Source organism: Meles meles, chromosome 2, assembly GCF_922984935.1.
Source record: "Meles meles chromosome 2, mMelMel3.1 paternal haplotype, whole genome shotgun sequence".
NCBI classification, from domain to species: Eukaryota; Metazoa; Chordata; class Mammalia; order Carnivora; family Mustelidae; genus Meles; species Meles meles.
The window spans coordinates 97,263,264-97,286,470 of record NC_060067.1 but is presented as its reverse complement, the minus strand read 5'-3'; the positions used below and the strand labels follow the sequence as shown (position 1 = coordinate 97,286,470).

At 38.0% G+C, this 23,207-nt stretch overlaps 1 protein-coding gene across 1 annotated transcript in view; it reads right to left on the bottom strand.

Annotated features, from left to right (window-relative positions):
* Positions 1 to 16,358: 16,358 nt before the first annotated feature.
* The window catches only part of ARSJ (arylsulfatase family member J), a 94,606-nt gene continuing 87,757 nt past the window's right edge, over positions 16,359 to 23,207 (bottom strand). The window contains exon 2 of the mRNA XM_045998584.1: positions 16,359 to 19,054. Within this exon, the coding sequence (XP_045854540.1) occupies positions 17,650 to 19,054 (1,405 nt within the window). The 3' untranslated portion in view covers positions 16,359 to 17,649. The remainder of the gene's footprint in view (positions 19,055 to 23,207) is intronic.

Below are 23,207 nucleotides of genomic sequence, written 5' to 3'. Positions count from 1 at the left end.
TTAACATCAGAAGGTATAGGCCCTCTGACCTCTTTCCCAGGTCATCTATTTGAAAGCCCTATCATTCATAGAAAGAAACTAACTCCAGTTTAGTTTCCTCAAGTTGCATTCTTCAGTTTTGAATATAAGAAGAAAAAGCAGAATTTTTTATCGGCAAACACTCTTGTTACTGAGGGTCCGTTCTCTTCCAGCAGACTCTAGTAGCTGCACATGACTTGTTTCATTATGCTAGGAAAAATCAGTCACAAAATTTCACTTTTGTGAACTACTTTTGCACTTTTAAATTTCTATAATTTTGAAAAAGCTACAATATTATACCTTTGTTATTCGTGAATAGACTCTTCTGTTCCAGTATTCAGTGTGTGTTAATAACACAAGCAGGAACTTCTTGGGTTGGTTCTCTGGTGTCACTCTTCCTACCTCCTGTAATCACATGGAATAGTCTAATGTATGATCCAATGCCAACATATGGCTTCTACTATTCTTCCCCCCCAAAAGTAATGAGGGCAGCTTGGAGTAGAGCAGACTCCACTTAAAATTAGGAAAATAAGAATAGACTTGAAATGTCTTGATGTTATCAAAAACAAGGACGCTTTCAGAAATACCTGAGGTAGTATGAAAAAGAGATAAAGAAGCTAGCTTGTCAGAGGGGCTCCAGAGGCTGAATATATCAATTTTAGCACCAAAAGGAAAAAAAAGAAGTCAATTTGAACTTTTTTTTAAGTATCTTAAAGACGACATGACTCTACAATGCAACTAAAAACGCACAAGTTAAAAAGTGGTTGTAATGCTCCTGTAGGTTTTTATTTGTTTTTTATTATTTTATTTATTTGACTTATTTTATTTTATATTTTATTATATGTTATTTATTTGACTTATTATTTATTTGAATTATTATTTATTTTATTTATTTGACTTATTATTATAAGATTTTATTTATTTATTTGACAGAGAGAGATGGTGAGAGAGGGAGCACAAGCAGGGGGAGTGGGAGAGGAAGAAGCAGGCTTCCGGCTGAGCAGGGAGCCCGATGAAGGGCTCCATCTTAGGAACCTGGGACCATGACCTGAGCTGAAGGCAGACGCTTAATGACTGAGTCACCCAGGCACCCCTAAAATATAGGTTTTTAAAAAAACACATAAGCTGATTTCTCTTTATTTTGTCTAATGAAGATGAAAAATTTGAGAGAAACATGTAAAAGATGCAAACAAAATCTTGTTTTTAATGTGGCAAAATGTATTTGAATTAGTTAATAAAAATAAAATGTCCGTGAATCAAAGGAAAAAGTGTATAGACCAACAAGACCTTGTGAAAAATGCCAAAATAAGAAGAGGGAAACTGCCGAATGCTTACATCTTAATGACACAAAAGTGAGACCAGACAGGAATACAGAGGGAGTTTGACAAGGTAGGTGTAGGTTTTAAGGAAACAATTGTGCTTTTAGGTTGCCCTGGCAACAGGAGTATCATATTACGCTAAAACATTATAACAAGAAAACCACGTGAATGTGAAGCAAATCATAAATAGAGTGGCCCTATTTTCCTTAGAGATAGGTTTGGAAAAGAATTTGGGACAGGTTTATGCCATCGACAAAGATGAAGACATGAGCGAGAAAATTCGAGTGACGTTCTAAAGAAAGAAGTTGAGCCTGAGTGTTCACAAGCTTCTGAATATGGAACAAATCTGTTGTTCTTTCTACTGATTTCAGTTAAGTCAGGGAAAACAAATAAATTACATACGTATATATTCACATCAATTACTATGTATTAGTTAGAATTACCCCTGGGAAGGAACACTGGACTAGAGAAGCTATGGGAGCCATTTTTCAGGGTGCCTGTGGAAGGTGGTTTTGGACCCCAACTATTATAGCAGTCTGGGCTGTGGACAAGTCTCCTGGCTCTTACTAACACACAGAGTCTGGATATGTCCCTCCTATTTAGTGATTCCACTTCTGCTATGTTTCCTTCAATAACAGGAAACACAGGTAGACTTCTGGGTCTGCCATATTCCAGTGAAGGCAACATTAATCGTTAGAACATTCTGTTTATACTGACCTAAAATTTACCTCTCTAATTTTGTCTGTTCATCCTAAGTTTGCTTTAGAGAGCCACCAAAGACAGTTTAAAAAAAACATTTTAATCTACTTCTGAGCTTTAATTAACTTAAGCTAATGCCTCTTATAATGAGTTTAGCAATGATATATGTTTAAATATGCCCCTTAGTAACTGTAACTCTATTAGTAACCATAATAAATAATAACATATGTCTATTACTAGCAATAATAATATTATTGTATTATTATGTGCAATTAGGTACACACTACTTTATATTTTTATAAACAAATAGGAACAGCTACTTTCCCTGGCTGTGAGTCTCTCCAGGCCAAAAAGTGAGTGTGAGGTACTGAGAGAAGATTGGCTGAACTCATCATTTGATGATTTCAGGCTTGTGATTATTTGTTGCTCTGTTAACCACCTCTAGCCAAAGGATGATGTGAGGCTCAGGTGAGACCCACGAGTAATGTGTCAAGCTCAAGGGAATCAGTGACATCTATTTTTAAGCATTATGATTTGTGAAAAATCAATTTTGCCTTTTGTTGTCTTGCTTTGATTTAGCCCAGCTTCCTTTTTTATAGAAAAATAAATACAAATAGCTGGTTGAAGAGAATGCAGTTTTCCTACATCTTTCTCATGGTTCTCATCTTGGAAGCAAGAAGTAAATAAAAGATCTGAATTTAAGTGGTAAAATTCTTGTGTTCTCTGTAGAGGATATATAGCCAGTGATGTGAAGCCTCTCACTACCTAGTTCTCTTCCACTTACTCATCAACACTGGTAGTCTGATCCAGAGAAAGGGGGTAAAAAAGAAATGGAATGAAGTTAGTGATGTTTTTAGAAAACAGGCATTCTCTCTCTTTTCACACACAGCTATAGGAAGTTCATTCATCAACACTGGTTTAATTTTTGACTTCTGGAGGATTTTTAAAATGACACATGTGAGGGAAGACTTGGGAGAATGAACTTGACCTGGCTAATGCGACTCTATTACTCATTATTTATAAGGGACATATATGAAGTAAATGATACTTCAAGGTTCTCAAAGAGATATTAAATAATAATAATAACAACAATATTAATAATACATTTTTCTTTAGTATCTTTCCTAAGATAAAGAGATGTTAGTACATTTGAACAGCAGTTGAAATCTATGTGTTTAAGTTCCTTCACTCCTCGAGGGTAAGATAAAAAAATGGACTTTGGAAGTCAGATTTCAGAAATGTGTATTTTGTATGTAAAGAATGTACATGATACTTTTTAGTGTAAGAGAAAAGACAAGCAATGACAGGCAAAATGTTCAAAGATCTACTTGGCAGTATTTCATGAGCGTGTACAGCATCCAAATCAGCTAATGAAATGCTTCAGCTCAGTAACTGGCTTCCTACAAAGAAATTTTAAGATAAATGTCAAAGAGAAAGACGCTTTAAAGGGCAAATAAATTATGGAGTAAATTAGCATTAATAACAAGTTATAAGGAAATTATAGCATTTTCATATTGACAACCCCCCCAATATTTATTTAAGAATTATAAATGAAACAGAATAACTCATAGTAGAAAAAAAATGGTCAAATGATGGTTAGAGGGAAAAGGAGGAATATAATGTGTTAATAACCTGAAGTTTGTCATAACTATCCCTTTGTTTTGAATTGAAATAAATCAAATTTAGAGACGGAATTACATACCTCATAAAACACTATTGTCTTGTAAATGTATCAGTCAACTTATTTAAGACAATTTAGAATAATTCAAAATATATTTTACTAAAATTATCCTACAATACAGCATGAGTTAGGCAATTTGACAAGTGCATAAATGCTGAATGTTAGTAGAATCTAATTTAAACTTTCTTGCTTGAATGGATTAATCCAGTTTAATAGAATATGGTGAGACATTCTTTGTTCACAAGTATTTAAAATTAAATCTTACATCAATTTTATTTAGAAAAGGTCATCTATATAAAAATATTACAATGCAGACAAACAGAAAATAATACAAATACTAATAATTCACAATCCACAAAGTAGAGCCTTGTTTATTGATTTATTGTGCTGGGTAATAATGTGAATCCATTAAAATTAATTAACATCCTGTCAGCATACATGCCTTTTCCACCAGGAAATATAACAAGACAAATTTTTGAGCTACAAATACATTTTCTTATTTAATAGCCAATAACAGTTGGAATTACTTCTGAGAACCATAATTCAAGCAAACATATGATTATAATTAAACATACAAATATATTCACAATGATACTTAAGAATCTGGTAATAGTAAATAAAGTTCATTTTTTTTTTTAAGATTTTATTTATTTATTTGACAGAGAGAAATCACAAGAGAGGCAGGCAGAGAGAGAGGAAGGGAAGCAGGCTCTCCGCTGAGCAGAGAGCCCGATGTGGGACTCGATCCCAGGACCCCGAGATCATGACCCGAGCTGAAGGCAGCGGCCTAACCCACTGAGCCACCCAGGCGCCCCCCCAAGAGGGAATCTTAAGCAGGCTCCACACCCAGCACAGAGCCGGCCCAGGGGGACAGTCTCACAACCCTACGATCATGACCCGAGTCCAGTGAAGTTGCTTGATTAATTGAGCCACGCTCACTTAACTTAACCAACTGAGCCACGCAGATGCCCCATAAATAAAGTTCTCTATTGCTGAAATGTGATCACTACCTTTGACTGTAGGTGAAACAGATTTTCAATCAGTAGTCTTTTTCACTTTTAGATTAGGGTAGAACGTTAAGCAGCTACTGGGAACAGTGCATCCTAGCACGAAATGTTGTTCAGACTTTTTTTTTTAAGATTTTATTTATTTATTTGACAGAGAGATCACAAGTAGGCAGAGAGGCAGGCAGAGAGAGGTGGGGGGCGGGGGAAGCAGGCTCCTCGCTGAGCAGAGAGCCTGATTCGGGGCTCAATCCCAGAACCCTGAGATCATGACCTGAGCCAAAGGCAGAGGCTTGACCCACTGAGCCACCCAAGCGCCCCTGTTCAGACTTTTTTAACAACAGGTGCACAGAAGTAAGAGGAGTTAATGTTGACTTTCAACAAGTAAGTTTGCTTAGTTTTTAAACAGTGGAGATTATTAAAAGATGGAGAGGGGCGCCTGGGTGGCTCAGCTAGTTAAGCTCCTGTCTTTAGCTCAGGTCATGATCTCCGGGTCCTGGGATTGAGCCCCATGTCCGACTCCCTGATCAATGGGGAGTACTGTTGTTTCCTGCTTCTCCCCCACCCCCGCCCCCGCTCATGCTCTCTCTCACTCAAATGAATAAACAAAATCTTAAAAAAAGAAACAAAGATGGAGAGGAAAAGGTGATCATGAGGAAGAAGAGCCAAAGAGGAGTGGGGGATAGAAAAATAGAGGAAGTGCTGGTGGAATGGAGTGGAGAGGGGCAGAGAAATAGAGAAATAGTCATGAAAACGTTAAGAACAAAAGAGGGAATTCGAGGGGCATTCATACTTTCTCACTGAGTATCATATAACCAGAAACCTATAAATGCATATAGGCATTGGTTCTTTATTTCAAATTTACATTTGTTAGTACTTTTGATTAGAATTGAGTTTGAACTGTGATTAAACATGAATCAGTTGTGAATGAAATGCATATACAGATAAAATTGCACTTACCATTTAATATGATTATTCACATTGCCCTAGTTTTATGATTTAATTTTAAAGTATTTGGATTTGAATAATTAAAAATAATAAAATTAGTTACAGTTTCAATCAGTTGAAAGAAACCTGTTAGCATGATACCTGGTGGCAGTCATCTATAATGTAATGGAGGTGATATTTATTTAGGTCCCACTGATTTCTGCGTGCTGGTTAATGTGGTAAAAAACATGATTAAAATAGTAGGTGACTCTTTCAGGCCTTTTTTTGTTCTGTGTTCAATGTTAATTGTATACCATAGTGTGTAAGATATTCTGCTAGTTACCTATTAGTTTTATCACCAGGTTTGGGCAAATCTCTGGGAGTAGATATTGCTGTGTCATGGGATCGGTAAACAGTAGACATGCTATTTTATACACCTATTATATGTATGGGATACACACACACAGAGTAGACATATTGTAGACTCTACATATACAATGAACTCTGGTAGTGGTAGGGTTGGTGTGAAGTATAACAAAAATAAAGTACACAAACCAAAAATGAGCAGCTTAATAAATTTGTAAAAAATGAACATACTCCCATAAGCAGCACCGAGATAATTAATAGAACCTCAAAGTTCCACTTGTGCTGATTCCCGCACACTCTTATCCCTCTATGAAATAACGTTCCACAGTATGGATGTGATATTGTGATATAAGAAGAAAAATGTGTTTTGGTCTTCCTCCAAGCTTCTGAACGAAGCTCCTCAAACCATTATATTTTCCGGGGCGCCTGGGTGGCTCAGTCGTTAAGCGTTTGCCTTCAGCTCGGGTCATGATCCCAGAGTGCTGGGATCGAGCCCCATATCCGGCTCCCTGCTCAGTGGGAAGCCTGCTTCTCCCTTTCTCTCTGCAGCTCCCCCTGCTTGTGTTCCCTCTCTTGCTTTGTCTCTCTCTGTCAAATAAATAAAAATCTAAAAAAAAAAAAAAACAAACCATTATATTTTCCAAAGTGATAGGAGCCATAGGAACATTGTTATAATATTGGTTCTTGTTACTGGCTTCTGAAACAGTTCTAGAGGCATAAGGTGAAAAGAGCATCATTTTTTGTTCATAATAGGTTCCTTTCAATCACACCTGAATTTAAGTTAATATGTTAATGAGGTAATGTTTGGAAAGTCCCTAGGGATTAGGGCTCGTTGCCAGGGCACCCAACATTATTAGTGGAACTTTCAGCCCCATCTCCTGACCTCTGGGGAGAAGTGAGGGACTCGAAGTTTAGTTATACACTAATGGCCAATGATTTAATCCACCATGTTTATGTAATAAAGCCTATATTTTTTAAAAAACCTAACCTAAGGGATTCAGAGAGCTTCTGAGATGCTGAACACATGAAGGTGTTGGAGATATGGCACACCTGGGGAGAGCTTGCAAGCTTTGTGCTCTTCCCCACACTTTGTCCTACGTATCTTTTCTGTCAGGCTGTTCCTGAATTGTTTCCTTTTATAGTAAACCAATGCTCTAGTAAGTAAACTCTTTTTCTGAGTTCTGTGAGCTAGTCTAGAAAATTATCAAACCTTAAGAGGGAGTCTTGGGAATTCTTGATTTATTGTTTGCCACCAGTCAGAAGTATGGGAGGCATAGACTTCTGATTGGAGTCAGAAGGAGGGGAAGGGCAGTCTTGTTGGACTGAGCACTTAACCTGTGGGATCTGTGCTAACTCCAGGCAGTTTGTGTCAGAATTGAGTTAAATTGAAGGATACCTAGTTGGTGTCCACCAAGAATTGGGGTATTTCTTGGTGTGGAAAATCCCACATATGTGGTGTCAGAAGTGTTGGTGAGAGTAGAAGAATAGAAGTGTTTTCTTTTTGTGAGTATATTATAATTCATTTATTCATTCTACTGTTGATGGACCCATTTGAGTGTTTTTCAGTGTTGACCTAGTATGAATCATGCTATATCCTTTTGTATGACTTCTGGTGAAAAAAATATACATATACACACATACATACAAACACACACACACACACACACACACATTCTCTTGGGTATATACCCAGGAGTGATATTTCTGGGTCATAGGGATATATATGTTCAATTTTCATTGATAGATCAAAGTTTCTAACACAGTTACACCAATTTACACATCCATGAACAATCTCACCAAGTTGTTCAAGATATTTGCCAACACTTAGTTTCGTCTTTTTCGTTTTAGCCTTTCTGGTGGGGGTGTAATGTGTATAGTATTATGACTTTAATTTGCATTTCCCTAATGCCTAAAGATTTTGAGCACATTTTCAAATATTTATTGGCCATTTGGAAGTGTCATCTTTTGTGAGGGAACCTTATATCTTTTTTCTTATTGATTTGTAGGAGTTCCTTATATAACCTGGAAACTGATCTTTTGTTAAGTTATGGTTGTTATAAATAATCTTCCCAATCTATGGCTTATATTTAAAAGCTTTATTGAGGAATAATTTACATACTACACAATTTGCCCATTGTAAGTGTGATGTAGGCAGGTCAGGTCCAAGGACGCAGAGGGGGTCCCACAGGACCAGCCGAGATGGTCCTTGGTTCCTGTAGTATAGAAATCGAACGGAAGCCAAGAGGACATGAGAGAATTTATTGAAGATATAGAGAGAGTGCAGATTCAGACCAAGTGCCCAGGAGACTTGGAAAGGAAAGAGAGAGACTGTCATCTTTGCTTAGTGTCTGGGGGTTTTATGGAGGATGGTGGTCTGGTGTACGTGTCCTTCCAAGCATCCAGGAACAAGTCAAAACAAGGACAAATGCTCAGGTGCCCTCCATAAGTCACTTAGCCCTGACGCCAAGAGTCTTGGCATCAAGGTGTCTGGAGTCACTGGTGACCTCGTCCAGTTACTCCTTAGATGTTATCTATCATGCTGGAAGACTCCAAAGAAATCAGTAACTCCTTGACCTTCATGAAGAGGACATATATTAAGGTATGTGTAAGGTAGAGACGTAGGCCCTTGTAAGAATAGAGGCAGCAAAAAAGCAGTCCTTCGGGGTGCCTGGGTGGCTCAGTGGGTTAAAGCCTCTGCCTTCAGCTCAGGTCATGATCTCAGGGTCCTGGGATGGAGCCCCGCATCAGGCTCTCTGCTCAGCAGGAAGCCTGCTTCCTCCTCTCTCTCTGCCTGCCTCTCTGTCTAGTTGTGATTTCTCTCTGTCAAATAAATAAAATATTAAAAAAAAAAAAAGCAGTCCTTCATGGAGTCCCTTTAGTTTCCTACCTCAAGTGTACAGTTCAGTAATTTTTAGTACATTGTGCAGTTGTGAAATCATCCCTGCGACTCAGTTTTTTATTAACATTGTTTTAAATTAAAATTTTTAAAATTACAATAGACATTTATTTAAAGCAGTACATTTGCAGCCCAAATAGTTCTCAGTTGTACACTTCAGATTTACCCAACTTCTTGAAAATATCTGAGGGCAGCTGCAACCACAGATGTCCACTCCATGATTTCTCTTTGCGCATCCTTCTCTCTGTTCTGTTTCCCAAAGAACAACTTTCGGACGGGGTTCAAGGTAGAATTTACCCTCCTCGTATTGTGTCCACGGCTCATTAGGCAAAATCTGTTTCCTCCTGGTCAGATCCTGTGCTCTCCCAGTGTGAAACATCCTGTGGTGTTACAGGTTCTCAGGAAGCCTCCCGGCCTCTTTCAGGTCATCATTCTCACATACTGTATCATCTCGCACTAACTCCAGTTTCTTGAACCCTTTGGTATTGTGATAGCATTTCCGAATACCCTCCAGCCCCCAGCTTAGTGCTGCAACAGCAGGCCATTCACCATTTTGATCCCAAGACCCCATGGTTCAGTTTTAAAATTCTTCCCTCACCCCAGAATGTTTTCTCCTACCTGTTTGCTGTCAATCCTGCTCCAACATTCAGCCACAGGCAACCACTGATCTGTGTCAAGAAGTGGATATTTTCATGGTTCTGCAGAGTTAGGACTTTCAGAGAAAACATTACTGGCACCTGGGTGAGAGGACAAGCCTTGGAAGTTACAGGGTATTAGATAGACCTTGAACCATCTGCTCTCATTCAAAGGGTAAGGAAACTTACCTCTTTCACAGCCCATTGCTTTGCATTCTGTGGCGCAGACTTCCCGCTCTTCTTGAGAGAATTCATTTACATTCCAAAGGATTGTGAAAGCCTGCAGGGCCGAAGTTTCTCTTTTTTTCTCAGGAGGGCGGGGGGGGGGTGGTGGGGGGGGGGGTGGGGGGGTGGGGTGGGGGGGGGTGGGGGGTGGGGGAAGGTATCCTGCTCCTATATAAAACCCCAGTTCCTAATCTCTAGGTTCCTTTCTTGTGATACAATTCCTGGACATGGAGTCCTAACCATGGGCTGTTATGAGGTCACCTCTGGGAAATTGATGATGTCATCATGGGTAAATAATAATAATGACTCTGATCTCTAACCCAGCAAGGTCAGGGTTTCTTTCAGGATAACTATGAAGAAATATAAATAGTAAAAATGTATCAATTTTGCTGAGAAGGATGGGATCCTTTTTGAAAGCTGGTTTGCTGGAAGAGACACAGGAGAACCTCATAGGCTGACTAACAGGATTTGAAAGATGTCAACAGAAACTAGAAGCTGCCATGTTGAAAGGATGGCTGAGGACCAGGAGGTAGGATTGGGACAAGCACCCAAATAGTGCTTTTGGGTTTTGTTTTCTCTTCCAGGCAAGGGAAGAAAAGGCTCAGGAAATCTCCAAATTGGGCTGTGGATAGATAGACAAGGTTAGAAGTCCCAGTTGCTTTCTCCTCCAGGCTAGATGAGAAAGAACAGGAATTCCTAAAGGTAGGCTTTGGGTAGACCCAAAGCAGTAGAAAATACTTTGTTTATTGCTGTCTCTGTGGAGGCCAAGAAAAACAAGGCTGTACCCACCTCGAGTCTAGCCCTCACATAAGTACAGCCATCTTGACGAAGCAAAAGCTGGCACCTTGCACCCCCTCTTTACCCGCTCCCCTCCCCTCGGTAGTATGTGTGACATTCCTCAGGCACCCTGGCTGCCCTAAAAGAAAAACAAATAGTTAACTTGGAGAGATCACAATTCTGCAAGACAGGAGTCTCCCTTGGTTTACAAATGTTCTAGAGATTTACAACAAAGAAGCTATCTTAACATTAATGTCGCCCTCCCCACCATAAAACTAAAGGAAGCTGAGGCAGAAGGAAATGTAAAATAAGTTAAATTTCTTCTAAACCTAAATCTCACTAACAAGGACACTTGATAGGAGAAATGTTAAACTTCATCTCTAAACCTCCAAGATAGTGTCAGCAATCATTCCCAAGCATATGGCCCACTGCTACACATCTAAAGGGTCTCACGAGAAGGTTTTATTACTGGTAATGAATAACCTTTTCCCCAGACAATAGCTAGCCCCTCAAGGTCCTGGAGACCTCACTTCCAAAATTCTTTAGAGTCTTACATCATCCATAACTCCCTTTGTCCTCACCCACCACCGAATTCACCCCTGCTCTGCCTTTAAAAACTCTGACTGTAATCTGCTTCCGGGTCCAAGTCCCTACTCCACTGCATCGGGTATACTTGGGCCCAAGCTTAAGCTTGCTGAATAAACCCTCGTGTGATTGCATTGGTGTTGGCTCCTTGGTGGTCTCTCAGACGCGAAAACTCGGGCATAACAGTCTCCTGCAGACAGGAGATGAAAGCATTAATTAGTTACCAAAAGTGAAGTAAGGCTTTGGGCATTACAGCTGCTAAGCTGCTCAAACCTGAAGGGAGATGTACCTCACTTTATTCCTATGGAAACACTTCTTCTTCCACCCCCGCCACTTCCCTTCTACCATGATCTCTGCTGCTAAAGGTTTAAGTGGGGGGCTTAGGACTTCCTGTCACCAGTGGGGATGAGGGTAGCTCTACACACTCATCTCTTTATGGGAAATTTAGAAGGGGAGGAATCTGTTGGATTCCCTAATCTGTTGGACACAGGTGTCTCTGTGTCTAGTTCTGTGGCAGGAAGTGGTGTGGGACTCAGGGATGGATAATGAAGGTACTAAAAATGTAAAACGTGGAGCCAAAGAGGACAGAAAGAAACAGCCCAACCATAGCCCAGATACTAGGAAGTACACAGGCATGGAGCCAAAGAAAAAAAATTGGGGAAAAACCTCTCCACTTATCCGCTTACCTAGTCTGACTGTCACTGCAGCCACTTCTCCCAGCTGGAAAATAATAGCTTATTTTAGCAGCTGTCACTGTAATCTTTGAAAGGCTAAGTTAACTCTTAGGTCTTTGAGCAAAACCTGAAGACAAGAAAAACAAGTTTAATAAAAAGACTGTATATTTTATTTTGATATGTACATGGGCACCTTCACTAGAAAATGAAGACACAAAGAAGTAGCTAGAAGTGAACACTATGTACTAGATTGGACAAAGGGTAGCAAATTGTGACAACATGACAAAACAAAGGGGTTTGGGGTAGGGTAGTTAACTGTGGAAAAATGACTAGAGAGATGAGGATCAGTTTAACAAGTTTGTACAGATTTCTCTCAGCACCCTTCTCTGGTGACAAGCATGTCTTCCTTCCTCTTGTATAGGGAGGGCACTTTTCATGGGAGTTTTATCTCCTCCTTCCAGAAAAAAAGAAATGTCAGGAGGTCCCTTTTGCATCTGACATTTTTAACTTACTTTAACTCACTCAAATTAACCAATATGCCAAGGCAGCATATTTTGGGGTGATAGACTCTGAACCCTTATATTTTGTTGCTAAATTAAGTGTAGTGCAAAGTAGAGATAATGTGGATGCTATATGCTTGTAATTCCCTATGTCCCAGGTGCTAGAGGGCATTGATACTCCAATCACAAAAAGCTACAAATAGAGAAATGTTAGTGGGACATGTAGAATGCATCTCCATGACTGATGAATTACGCTATCATTTTTTTGCTGAAAAAGAGCCTCTGGAAGGTCTGGTGATGGTGACATGAGAAAATACAGTTTCAGATGCTACATAAAAATCAAGGTTTTGTTTTTGTTAACCTCAGTTATAAAAAATTTTTTTCTCATAGTTTTTTTTTGATTTTGAAGTTCAGTTGAAAGTATCCACCAGTCATTCACAACTCTCAAGGCTGAAGGAACATTAATTCTTTAAAGTATGGTTTCCAGAGAGATTAATATGTCCTCTTGAAAATTGTTTTTGGATTTTTATTCTGAAAGACAAATTTTACTTGATTCATAAGATGCTCCTCACTTAAAATTTTCAACTAGAGAATTTCTGCAGAGTGACTATGAGGCATTTCTCATGAGCTATGTTGTTTTCTTGCTCCTTGTAGTTGTTGGAATTAATTTTACACAAAATTGCATAAGCTAATCAACTAAGAATATAAGACTGTAGAAAAATTTGAGAGAAAGGAAATTTCTGTCAAGTCATATATGAAATGGAAGGTTAAGTAATGTGACTGCCTAACTCACAAGGACATTTTGGTGTCCTGGGTTTAATATTGTCATAGCTAGCCAGTAAGTCAACAGACTTCATAGAGATACTTCAACCAGCTTAGGGAAAAACCTATCTTCCAAAAAGAATTCTGCTCTGCCAGATTGGAGAGGTTTATAATAGAACACCCAAGGATAGGAGCAATAGTCCATGTGGCTTCATAATTCTATGAAGACATAGAGGTTTATTTGCTATTTATGTTTTTTTCCTTCTATCACGTGCTACAAAAAATTATTCACAATTTAAGCCCCTACCTCTCCTTTCTGGAAACTCTCATTTCGGCTAATGCATTCTGTGATACTCAGTGTAGTGTTAGAAAAATAGTATTCTGCCCTGTTAGGTAATAAAGATTATATAGATAAAAATCGCTCTCAATTTTGTGTGACTTTTGCTTGGCTATTGCTATAACACTCTTTTTACAACATACATTATCAGAGTTACTTTTTTTTATAGTGCTAGAAATGTCTGTATTTCACATTATTGCTATTATTATGAGGGAAAGTATTAGGGATGATGAGTTCTATTTTCAAAAGTGAAATCCCTGTATAAGAAGCGGAAAGCAAACAAAAAAATGGAAAATGGAAATTGAAGCAAATATAGCTGAATATATGGATATATGTGATTATTCATTCAAAATTATATATTGAATGCTAACTTTGAGGCAGGTGTTGCTTTATACACTGGTGATACGATGTAAACAGAGCAGACATAAACCACTTTTAAGAAGCTTATACTCTAGAGGGAAGAGTCAGAGAACAAAGAAAATATGTAAGTAAAACATGAAATATATTAAAGGGTGAAAAGTGCTGCAGAGAGAGATCAATTAGGGAAGAAGCGTGGAGGAGATGAGGAGGTTTGATTATTCAGTTGGTGTGTGTCTCCCAGGAGAGTGTACAAGACCTGAAGGCAGGAACTTTGTCTGATAATACTTGTCACCAGACCCTAGCAGATATCATTGCATATGGCACTTCACAAATGTTGAATGAACAGGTGGATAAAGTCGGTGTTGAATGAATCCTCCCCTTTTCGTGATCTACTTTTTCCTTTCCATATTACTTTATATAGTACCTGTATACAGTGGTCCCAAGACCTCCAGGAGATGCCTGAAACTGCGGGTAATACCTAACCCTATATATATACTATGTTTTTTCCTATACATACATACCTGAGATACAGCTTAATCTATAAATTAAGCACATTAAGAGATTAACAGCAATAATTAATAAAAAATAATAATTATAACAACATGCTGTAATAAAAGTTGGACGAATGTGGTCTCTCTCTCTCTCAAATATCGTATTGTACTGAACTCAGCCTTCTGGTGATGATGTGATAAGAAAAAAATCCCAAAGTGTTGAAATGAAGCGAGATGAATGACATAGGCATAGGGACGGCTACTATTGACCTTAGATACAGAAGAAGGAGGATCATCTACTTCGGCGCTACGTGGACTTAGAGTAACTGAAACCATGGAAAACTGTGCCTAAGGTGGGGGACTATGTATATAATTTGCTTACTACTTATGTTCATTATTTATTGTCTGCCTAACTTGGCAAGAGCACAAAGGTAAACATTTTTAAACCTTTTGTTCATTGATCTATCCCAAGCACCTAGAATTTTACCTGACAGATAGGAGGATTTAATAAATATTTGTTGAATGAATGTATAAATTTTGAGAAGTAATTTTCCCTAATAGGGAACAATGAATTTATTAGCTTATGATGTAAGAATTTTGCGTGCTGCTTTTGGGAAGCCAGCTTATTTCCGCCAGCATATTCTGATGGCTACCGACAAATTCACAATTTGGGTGCTCAAGAATCCTATGAAAAAAATGCTTAAGAAGCTAATCCTGATGCCAAATTCATGGACCTTGGAGTAGCAAATGCTAAAGTGTATTTACTGTATACTTATTCAACTGTCAGTGGCACAATGTTTTCTCTATCCTTAAGATTTTCAAAAACAGCCCATTCAAGCAAACTAACAGTCACTCAATTTTTTGAAAAGTGGGGTTAGAGTACATAACTATAGATGAAACAACTCCTTTAGTAGACTTGACAGACCTGGGGTGGTTGTTTTTGCTGGAAAAGCACCAAAAGTGTTTGCTGCCTTGCTATTTGTTGCTTTGTTGCTTTTTTATTTGAATTAACTGCTTTATATCCTTTCTCACCCAAGACACATAGCCATATCCACAAACTGCTTTCTGACAAAACTAGCGGAAAACTTATTTTTCAGTCCAGGACTTTCTTTCAGTCTCCTAGTAAAAGGATCAGAGGTTTTAAAGAATTGCAGTTTACACTTGAAAGAGCCACAGACAGCTCTGGAAAAGCAGCCTGAGAATCACAGTTTAGGAAAATGACCCCCGAGACTAAATGCACAGTATTAACACAGTTTTAATGATTAGGACGTGAAAGCCAACTGTATACCATTTTCCTTCCTGGACATCTTGAAATACCTAGAGATTTGCTGATAGTATTTTGAAAATACTTTTGTTCAATATTTTTACATGATTATTATATTAGACTTTAGTTTCTTAAGGGCAAGACAGACTTTAAAAAAAAAAGATTTTATTTATTTATTTGTGAGACAGAGAGAGAGAGAGCGCCCAGCACCTGAGTGGGGGGAAGGAGCAGAAGCATGCTGAGTCCCTGCTGAGCAGGGAGCCCAGCTCATGACCTGAGCCAAAGGCAGCTGCTTAACCAACTGAGCCACCACACACCCTGCAAGACAAACTTCTCTTAAATCAGTCTACCTAGCATCGTGTGCAGGTGGCAGGTATTCTTACAAATAGCTAATAACATCTGTGAAGCCATTTCCAGATAGAAGATTGTGAGCTAATTTATTCTCATTGAAAAAAGATATGGAAGGGGATGCCTGGGTGGCTCAGTCGGTTAAGCATCTGCCTTTGGCTCAGGTCATGAACTCAAGTTCTGGGATCGAGTTCCGCACTGGGCTCCTTGCTCAGTGCAGAGTCTTCTTCTCCCTCTGTCTGCAGCTCCCCATGCTTGTGTGCTCTCACTCTCTCTGACAAATAAATAAATAAAATCTTAAAAAAAAAAGTTGTGGTCATTAATTGAGAACTTAAAATCACATCCCCACCATATCTACTTTGTGTAAGAGGAGGATCATTATAAATGTTATAGATTAACAAAAATAATATTTTTGTCTCTGAAATAGCCAAGTGGAAACACCTCTTATTTGCAAAATCTGTATTATTATTTACTATGGCTGTTAGAAAATCATACCTTCAATTGCATATTTGTAAAGATTTTTGTTGTTAAGACGAATAATATAATTTTATCTAGAAATTGGATCAGGAAAGCCACACTAAATTTGTTAGTGCTGTGAAATAAGTCATTTTAATAATAAAGACACATAAATCAAATGTTTATGATAGAAACAATAAAGGTGTTTCTCAACCCCATACAACACTGAATTTCCAAGTAATTTGTAAGGAATATATTCATCTTTTTACATTTAAAATAATGGTTGAACAATGATGATTATCATTTTTTCTAATTTTCTTTTTCTATTCTATGAATTCACACAGTATTACAGTAATTTATAGTATTACAGTGCTTGGTAATCTTAAAGACATGAAATAAACTTCTAACAGTATATAGAAAATAAAATAAAAGTCATTTGTATAACTTTATGAAAACAAAATATTTTTTTCTGTAAAATAAATTATGTACTTTATGTTGAAATGTCATTCTGTTAAAGTGTTTAGAAAATAGTTACATTCACGTTTTGGCAGTGTGCTCAAACATTCTTATTTGCCATTCCCTCATGCGTGATAAAATGAGGTGCAAGCTGTTTACACGGGAGGAAACAGCTTATTTTCACAGGAAAGGAAATGATACATGAAATGGAATTAATTAGAAAAACCAAGTATCATAAGATAGAGATAAAATAATTCACTAAGAAAAAATATTTTTCAAGGCCTTTTGAGGCGAGGCAACCTCAAAACTACTCAGAAGTAGTTTCCATCACACTACCCTGTAACTTCCATCAAATTAACATACTCGGGGCGCCTGGGTGGCTCAGTGGGTTAAAGCCTCTGCCTTCAGCTCAGGTCATGATCCCAGGGTCCTGGGATCGAGCCCCACATCAGGCTCTCCGCTTCGCGGGAAGCCTGCTTTCTCCTCTCTCTCTACCTGCTTGTGATCTCTGTCTGTCAAATAAATTAAAAAAAAAAAAAACCTTAAAAAAAAATTAACATACTCATTGATTGCTGCTGAAAGAATGCAAGTGTTTGGTCTCTTGACTGAAGCACAACAGCTGAAATCCTTAATGAGCACTTTGATAAAGGAACAAAAGGAATAAATGTCTCTACCCTCCTCCACGTGTGGCTTGCAATGGTAGCACCTTTGGCGCCGAATAGACCTGTTTTCCTTGCGACCATGACATGAAAATAAGTCTGGTGCTAAATGGCAGTGATATTATTGAGCCAGATTTGCTGGTTTACCTAGAAAACAGCTAAAAGACTAAGACTGACTTAAGTTTAACCAATTTTGGAAAAAATGTGTACTTATCCACGATAATGGCAAACACCTGAATGGCAATTTGGAAATGAACCTGCTTTCTGCTGTTTCTTCTTTGTCTTGCTTTTCTTCTGCTTTTTCTCAGCCTTCTTTTTGCTTGGCTTCTTTTTCTTGTATTCCTCTTTATACCACGGTCCCCAGACTCCTCCATTGAGCCGAGGGTTACTTCTGGGGTCTTTGGGGGGGTACCTGACAGGCACTGCGGTTTTGTTGAACTGTGACAGCCTCCGTAGAAGCTGCTTCACGATTCCAGGATACCTGTGAGATAGGTCCACTCTCTCATATGGGTCAGCTGTGATGTTGAAGAGCCATACGCTTTTGCCAGTCGACAAGGTAATTCGTTCGTTATGCCACCGGTTGGGCCCCAGGTTGCTGAAAGACTGAGGGGGAACCCAGTCACTGTAGCCAGGGTTTCCTGTAAGAAGTTTCCAGTGCTGCACCCTGATGGCCGACTGGATGGCAGTGTTCCAGATCCCGTAGCCTGCTGCCCAGGAGCCATTTTTCGCCTTAGTATAAATGGGGTCAATGTTATGCAAAATATCGACCCGGGGCGAACGAAGACCTTCACTTATGGTTTCCCAGACATCATAGCCATCCAGTTGAATGCCCTCATCAATTTGTCCTTCAGCCAGTGAAATCAGAGTGGGGTACCAGTCAGTGATATGCACAAGCTCCTTACACACTGTTCCCTTGTTTTTCAGGAGTGGACTATGCACAAAGCCGACAGCCCGAATGCCCCCTTCCCAGTATGTTCCTTTGCTACCTCTGAGAGGCCAGTTACTTCCTCCTGCTGTGGGCTGACCGCCGTTATCTGAAGAGTATATGATAATGCTGTTGTTATAGAAACCATATGTCTTCAGGGCCAGGGTCACATTGTTGATTGCTTCATCTAAGCAGGAAAGCATGGCAGCATACCTCCGCCTATTTATGTTGATAATGGATCTATAGTGTTCAAAATACCTGCCAGGGGCTTGCAGCGGTGAGTGAACAGCTTGGTAGGCAATATATAAAAATATAGGCTTTCTGGGGTCATGGGAAGCTAAGATTTGCTGAACTCTTTGAGTGTACATCTGTGTGGAGTAGATGCCATTGTCATAGTCCCAGGCAGCATTGTCATTTTCATACAAGTCATAGCCACACATTCCAGGACTGTCACATTTGTAGTGTGTGTAGTAATCACCACTTCCCAAGAGGGAACCAAAAAAGGTATCAAATCCTCTCTTGGTGGGCATACATTCTTTTCTATAAAAACCCAAATGCCATTTTCCAACCATGTGTGTTGAATAGCCAACCTCCTTCAGCTTCTGAGGTAGGGTTGCATTGTCCAGAGGTAAACAGTTGGGTTGGGTAGGTCTTATGATAGAGTGTTGAAGTCCGGTGTGTATCTGATACCTTGACAAGAGTAAAAATTTTGTCAGTGCAGGATAAAAGAGATATTACAATGATTCTTAAATTAAACAATGTTTCTATGAAGAGAAACTTTACCTCAAGTAAAATACTACCAGTTCAGCATTTCTATGGTTGACTCAGAAGTCTTATCCTAATTAGCTTCATATTTAACATTTGAAATACATTTGACTCTAAATCAGTACTTTTGAAACTAAAATTTCACCACTTATCTCAAAGCACTTTTGTTTTGTTTTGTTTTGTTTTGAGAGAGAGTGTGAGTGGGACAGGGGAGGGGCAGAAGGAGAATCTTGAACTTGGAGCATGGAGCTCTCATAGGGCTCAATCTCTCATGACCTAAGCCAAGATCAAGAGCTGGATGCTTAACTGACTGAGCCCCCCAGGCACCCTTATCTCAGTGTTTTTAAAGTTCTTCTAATGGAATTAATCTGAATAAACTTTAAACTCTTAATTAATTATATGACATAGAAAGCTAATGTGATGAGGGAAAGGATACAAATGTTAGAAGAGTATTATTAGTTTTTAGTCTGGAGATCTCACATTAGCTCCCGAATCATTTCCTGAGATCTATTTCAAGCTAATTCTGAAGCACTAAAAATACAAGCAAAAGTTATATAAAAGTCTGCTGTTTGATTGTCAAAATATATTTTATAATTAGTCCCCAACCTGTTAGATCTCTGTAAAGAGAAAGGAAATTTTTCTGGTTCACAGTACATTATTCTGAAAAACCATTTTAGGGTAAGGGTTTTAGCTAATGCTAAAGAAGGATTACATTTACCCCAAAACAGAAGGAAAAGAGTCCTTTCGTATTTTTTCCAGTGTCTCAATTTAAGAAAAAATTACATTCACTTATAGCCTAAGAAAACAAGGCAACACCTTCTATACATTAAAATTAAGTGAATGTTAGTTTCCAGCATTGTTCTTGTCCCAAGGATATTTTGCCAAGGACTTTTCCTCAGAGAAGAGTTAGCATCACATAAGTGTATGAATTTTCATTTGGGTCAAGATGTGCCTATTCAAAACATTTAAAAGGAATTGATTCTATAGTCTTTATATAAGTTCAAAAGGACTTTTAAAATAGAAAGTACAGAAATTCTGAGAAAATGAAGATTGCAGAAGGTTTTAAGGTAGATGTGAAAATATTCTTGGAATCAGGTTACAAAGAGTAATACTGAGATCAAAATTAAAAGTTTTAAAAACTGATTGAATCTGAAAGGTCATCATGTCATACATACCTTGGGTGAATAGTGCAATTTATTTAAATTTTCAAATGACAGGATAATGTAACTGTGAATTCTTTTGAAATTGCAGTAACATTGATGGTTTGGTAGGCCCCATAAGGAAATGTGATCACTAATGCAAAGCAGCATTCCACAGGGACTTGTCTACTCTGCTGATCATTAAGCTGTCAAAGTTTCACAATGATCACAATTGTAGTAATTTAAAATATAAAAACTCTCAAAGAAATAAGCATTTCACAAGCATTATTTAACACCAAATTCAGAAAATATCCTTGATAATTTTTGATGATCCAGTTCAGGATCCAGAACATTTACTTGTGAAACCATCGATTTTGTATGAGTACATGACAAATTGGTAACACCTATCAGTGTAAGCACTAAGTAAATTTAAAAATGGAAAAATCTGTATGGGTGAGAATTTTAATGAATTATTAACTAAATAATTCTATGCAAAAAAATGTACTTGGTGAGAGTATCTATTCAATTCATTGAATGGCTAACCAATGCGTCTTTATAATCAAACTGGGCATTTTCTCAGCTAGTACTAAAAGCAAAAGTAATTGAGCCTTTTGAAAAGCATGAAATACAGAAAATGCTCACATAAAAAAGAGTAGGAAAGAAGAGATCTGCTTCTTTCAGGAGACGGTACAGTGTTAGCAGATAAATAAGAGACATTAGAACTATTAACTGTATGGTTTCCACAACCTAGAACAGTCTTCATATTGGAAAATTTAGAACCAACATTAAGGTTTGGCAGCAGCTCATAAACAGAGGAGAACTTTTCAGGACAGACTCATTAAATGGATTCAAGCCTTTGGGGCCAAACTGGTGGAGTCTGGGGTAGAATTTGGGTCATGGTTTAATGGTAAAGTTTGGGGGTCAGACAGACCTGGGATTGAATTTGCTCCACTGCTTATTAGCTGTGTGACTTTGGGCAGTACTTAACCCCTCTGATCCTCAGTTTCCTCATCTGTAAAATAGGGATAATAATACATATTGGGTTGTTGTAACATTGAAAAAGAGCATAGAATCTGGTAAGGAGAGTACATCAATAAATGACAGGTTTTACTATTATTACCTCCAAGTTCTGAGTCATATGTTCCTTACATATTTGTACAAAGTTTTATTATTTATAGGCATTCTTTCACATGCATTATTACGTTTAGTTCTCATTATAACAATGAGAAGTAGGACACTTTTATGTTAATTTTATAGATAGAATAGAGATATAGAGATGACCCCCAACTCCTCCAGCCTGCCCCAGCAACCTGTGAAATTGATTCCTGAATGACAGAAGTTAAATCTGATTCTCTCTCTATTCTTTTTAAGAGTTAAAATCAGTACTTCTTGGATGCCTGGGTGGCTCAGTCAGTTGAACGTCTGCCTTGGGATCCTGGGGTCCAGGGATCAAGTTCCACATCAGGCTCCTTGCTCAGCATGGAGCCTGCTTCTCCCTCTGCCTGCCTGTCCCCCTGCTTGTGCTCTCTCTCTCTATGACAAATAAATAAATAAAATCTTAAAAAAAGTAAAATGAGTACTTTTCGAAAAATCAAAGGGCAGGGAAAAAATGTCATCAATTTTGAGAAGCAAATCTGTTCTAACTTTCTAATTAAAGAAAGGAAGGATTTTTCTAAATCAAATAGTGAGGTTTATATTGATCCCAGAGAAATCTGAGAACAATTTTTAAGTAGATGATCTGTGAGTATTTCAAAAAACTAAGTTAGCTTCATTTTCTTTTCTTCTCTATGTTACTTTATTTAATTTAAAAAATTTTAAGCTCCATTTTTTGTTAAATCAACATTAGGTAAATAGTTTAGGAAAATGATGGGCATTTCAAAAATCTGCTCATTTTCTTATAAAATAATGAAAAAAATAATCATATGGTGACATTGTATATTCACCAAAAGAATGATAATGTTACACGTTAATACTAATTAAGGCATACAGATAATTTTCATTTACATGATTTCTCTGGCTTGTATAAGTCTGTGGATGAGGCAGGAGTGTTCCATTTGTTATTTTCATCTAATAACAACAAAAGCAAAAAACACTGAAACTTAGAGTAATTTAGTGGTTTGTCAAGTTTTACAGCTGTAATCCTTGAAAAAAAAATCTGGAATCCAGATTTTTGGCTTTAAAGGCTTTTCCATGAACACTCACAGATTATTGAACAGTTAGACCCATTTAAAATTTGGGTTAGTTTATTTGCATTTATTCATTTGTTCAATTAAGCAGTATACTGAGGTGGGTATTATGGAGGGCACGTATTGCATGGAGCACTGGGTGTGGAACATAAACAATGAATTCTCAAACACTGAAAAGAAATAAAATAAACTTTAAAAAGTGTGTGCCAGGGACAAAATTGCTGTTTGTTTTGTCCACCACCTCCTGGTACCCAAAGCTTTGATATCCTTAAGTGAGCTCCAAGTCAAGATCCTACTAGTAATGGCAGTGACTTTAATGTATGAATTCTCTGAACCTAAGGATCAGGTTGGGATGGAGTCAGTGCTTTTAGTCATGGAGAAGAGCACTGAACATTAGCAAATTACTTTCTTTCAAGGAGAGGGTGCCTGGGTGGCTCGGTGGGTTAAGCCTCTACCTTCGGCTCAGGTCATTATCCCCGGTCCTGGGATTAAGCCCCACATCAGGCTCTCTGCTCAGCAGGGAGTCTGCTTTTCCCCTCTCTCTCTGCCTGCCTCTCTGCCTACTTGTAATATCTCTCTCTGTCAAATAAATAAATAAATAAATAAATCTTTTAAAAAAGAAAAAAAAAAAAAAAGGAGATGGTTGAAATCCAGGGAAGAATCTTTGACTTGATAGTGACTTTGATTAGGCAGCAGCAACTAGCTTGATGATCAATAATTCTTCAAAATACAAAATAGTATATTGATATATAT